At 31.3% G+C, this 4344-nt stretch overlaps 1 protein-coding gene across 1 annotated transcript in view; it reads left to right on the top strand.

Moving 5' to 3' along the window:
• LOC107463865 (L-type lectin-domain containing receptor kinase VII.1-like) overlaps positions 1-263 on the top strand; it is a 4000-nt gene extending 3737 nt beyond the window's left edge. The window contains exon 4 of the mRNA XM_052253938.1: positions 4-263. Coding sequence (XP_052109898.1) covers positions 4-263 — 260 coding nt within the window. The remainder of the gene's footprint in view (positions 1-3) is intronic.
• Positions 264-4344: the final 4081 nt, after the last annotated feature.

The raw sequence follows: 4344 nt of genomic DNA on the forward strand, positions 1-4344 counted from the left end.
TAGCCCCAGCAATCAGCATCTCCTTCGTCTCCTTCGTCTCATCTCTCTGCTCACTATCGCGATCTCAAGCTTTCTCCCTCTCTCGTCTCGGGTCTCGCACCCAAGGTTTTCGTCGCTCTCCGTGTCGCCAGTCGTCACCATCTTGCACTCAGTCGCACTCGCACGCCTTCCCTGAGCTCGTTGTCGCCGGCGGCAGAAGCACCCAGACCCGGGACTGGTCGTCGTCGTCGTCGCTCCATGGCTCCTCACCGTCTCGGACTTAGTCGTACGCCTTCTCACGCTTGTCGTTTCCGGCGGCAGAAGTAGCCGGTCCCGAGGTTGGTTGTCGTTGTCGTCTTCATACTTTGAATCTCGCCGTCAGCTTCCTCCCCGTCCTCAGATTCCTTCGCCCAACCAGAAGCTGGTCCCCGATTTGGTGATTTCCAATAAATTCTTTTGGTCTTTTTTTTTCAGTTTTGTTGCCCTAATTCATCACTGCATTTGAATTTGTTGCTAAAAATATAACTGAACTAGTTTTTATTTTTGCTGAAAATCATCATTGTCGTGAATTTGTTAGTATTTAATTATTTATTACCACCGAACCTTGAATAATTTGTTGAGCTAGTTTCTTTGTTGCTTAAAATCATTACTAAGATGAATTTTGTACTGAATTTGTTGCTGTCATGCTCAAATAATTACTTAGCTAAATGTTTTTGTTGCTGGAAATGTGAGTTGAATATATTAGTGATTGCACCTTGAATTTGTTGTTGTCTTGCTAAATAATCACTTAGTGCATGAAAACGAATGTTAAAGGGAGATCGCTGCTAGAAATTAATATTTCTCCTTTTTTTGATGATTTACTGTGTAATATCATGCTTAGTTATGCTTAGAGCAGGACAGATCTGCATGGTTGTTCATTTTTTTCGATGATTTGCTATTTGTTACATGTCTTTGGTTGCTATAAACATGAGCTAAATACATATGATTCATTGGTTAAAAATTTTTCTTATTTTTTCTAAGCTTTCTCTAGTCTTTAAGGCGATTGTTTACACTTTTTTAGTCTATATTTTATCCCATTGATGCGCGTCTCCCCTGGTGTTTATTGTTGGCTTTTGACATGTGTTCTAAGACTGAGTTTTGACCTTCATCTTAAACAGAGATCCTGCAAATGTCTATTAGTTTTTAACCTGATTGCTTATAATTCTTAGCATGATATACCTCTCAAATCTATAAGCTGCTGTTCCGTTGCACGAGGTTTATTGTAATGCTTTTTGTACAACTTTTGATAGGACTTAATAGTCTTTCTTGGTCATGGAGGACTAATACTATAATGGTCTGAGGTTCTGTAGGTAGTTCTTATCAAATTCCTTATATATAATAACACAAACTATGGTCAGTTAGATGAAAATCAAGATTTAGAACTATTTAAGTAGCTATATAGTATAGTCACTTCAAACTAATTGTTCATTGAACTGAATGTGGAATCCAATTGTTAATAATTTCTGCCTTTACCAAGTTTCAATTAATTTATGGTACCTATATGCTTGTTGAACTATCGACATCTCCAATTTTCTAGGGCCATTATGTCTGTAATAATTTACAACGGCCAGTTCAAAGAATACAACTTAAGCGTTGATGCCCACAATGATCTAACTTGGTCTCTGGGACGTGAATTCAATCTTTTGACAGTGACTCTGGACAAGGCTGTCATTTCATGAGTGGCAAATAGTGGATGCATGTTAGCATGATATAGTTAGAAAAACTTGAACTACCCTTGCCGCTCTTTTTCTATCCAAGGAAACAGTCTACATCTGCTGACATGACTGTTATAACATATATGGAGGAATTATCGTTGTAAATTTGTTCTATTTTTCCTCCCAAAAATGTATAGTCTCATTTTTCTGAGATACAACTCTGTCGTAGCTGATGATATGTTGTATTAATGAAGTATAAAATTATCTATAATAAAGAATTTTATTGGCCTCAATTAATGAAATATGGGGATTTAACGAAATATGGCGAAAGTGCCTCCATTCAATCCGAGTATAATTATTTGGTTACATCTCGTGGTTAATGTTGTTAGCCTCTGGTCTAAAGCTCTAGTGTAAAGCTTTGAATCTTTTAATTTGTTAAATCATGTAAAGGGAATTCAATTCAGTCAGTTATAAGATTTCAAGTAAAATTTTATCAAAAAGATAGATATTTAAAAAATTATATTTAATATTAATTTTATAATATTTAAATTAAATTATGTTTTTAAATCTTCGTTATATAATAAATTTAAAAGATAAATATTTAATAAAATCAACATTTGAAATTAAATATTTTTTTATATTAAAATACAAGATGGATAAAATAAAATAATTGTCTCGAATTATATAAAGAAGAGCCACAGACTTCTAAGTTACGTTCAATATAGTTACGTTCAATATTTGTTTTTTTTAATATTTAATATACTTTAATCTTACGAGAAAGAATATGATTTTGTTATTTTATGTGATTTTTTATTAATTTTGACCATAAATATGATTAAATCTAATAAAAAATACAAAAGGATAAATTCGAAACAAAAAATAACGTTCTTCAAAATAACAAAAAATATAAGTGTTATCTAGCGTATATGTATTCTATCGAATTTTGTTTGGTTTTATTTAAGGTTATGATCTTTGGGATGGATTCTGAACTGTAATTAGAACTCATTTATTAATGTGAACTTAAAAAAATGCCCATAAATATGATTAAATCTAACAAAAAAATGAAAGGATAAATTGAAAACAAAAAAATAACATTCTTCAAAATAACAAAAAATATGAGTGTTATCTAGCGTATATGTATAATCGTAAGCTCCAATGATTTTATTATACGAAAATTTGCAAAGTTGCTAACTTTTCTATAGAGATGTTTTCGGTAAAAAAATTTTAACTAACTATCATAAAATAATTGCAATAATATTTATATTAATAGAAAAAAAATATTCATTAATAATACAATTATTTGAATTTATAATTTAAAAACAAATAATTTATCAAATTATCGTATAATTTAAAAAAGGTATAACAGTAATAAATGAGAATATTTACTTTTTTCTAATATTATAATCATATACTCCAAGAATAATGCTAAGACAAATTTTTTATTTTTTAATCATTTACTAAAAAAATAAAAAGGAGTAAATTTTCATACATTTTCTATTTATAAGAATAAACAATTTGAAAAAATATAGTTTGAATTTAAATTTAAATTTGAATATCAAATAAAAAAATTAAATATCTTAATTATTTGTTACAATATCTTAACAGAAAATTGGATTTAATTTGAAAATTAGATATCTTTTCGCATTTATTAGGATATCCTTATTTCCAAAAAAAAAGATTTTTCGTTATCTTTGTTAGTTATCTCTATAAATAACAGTGTTTATCGTGATCTTTTAAATCCAACACTTTTTAGTAGTTTTTTTAGTCTAATAAAAATACTGAAATTTATTTGGCTTAAGCAGCTCTCACTGGATACCTTTGTAACTTATAAGGAAGAATCAGACATGGACTTATCCGTCTTGGATGAGAAGGTAATCCATTTTTTGGGCTACAATACTCGAATATGCGTTACTTTCTTGGCATACTCTATTTAACATGTCTTTAATTATCTTTTGTGATGTTTATAGTTGCTGTATTGTAACCTTAGTATACAAGTAACGCGTCTTATTGTATGGCATCTTGTAGCTTGGAAAGGGTGTTGCCGAGGCATTGTCGACGATGATTCGCGAAGCTGTTGTGCAAGGGATAACAGCAGTTCTCCCAGAAATTGTGAAAACGGTTGGTTCTTCACCAAAAAGTGGGAGTGACGGTGCAAAGCTTTCAATTACTACTCCAATTGTTAAATCGCCGTCGGATACTTTGAAACGCAGAAAGCTTTCAAATACTCCTGTTACTCCACTGGCAGACCCTTTGAAAGAAATACTTGATGCCAATCCCTCAATGTATTTGGGTGACGAACCAGTCACAAAGAGTACTTGGAGGTGCAAGGAAAAAAAGCGTGGATTACGGTCAACGCAGTTAAGATTTTATCTTTTTATTTTTAAATAACAACCATTAAATACCATTTAGGGGTGAAAAACTTTTTAGTATTCTCACATATTGCTATATTAATGTTAAGTCATTAAATACAATCTCTTCCTCAACTTATCTCCTTTTCATTAGACATGATGTCTAGCCTCATTGTTGAGTATTTTAGGCTCGTGAGTACCGATTTTTTCTTTGGTCATCAAATTGTGCCCATTAGTGACATTAGAAGGTTGATTAGAACCCTAGTTAATATTAGGGAGCTAAATTTTATTTGCTGATATTTATAATAATTTTATTGATGTCG

Source organism: Arachis duranensis, chromosome 9 (genome assembly GCF_000817695.3).
Source record: "Arachis duranensis cultivar V14167 chromosome 9, aradu.V14167.gnm2.J7QH, whole genome shotgun sequence".
Taxonomy (NCBI): Eukaryota; Viridiplantae; Streptophyta; class Magnoliopsida; order Fabales; family Fabaceae; genus Arachis; species Arachis duranensis.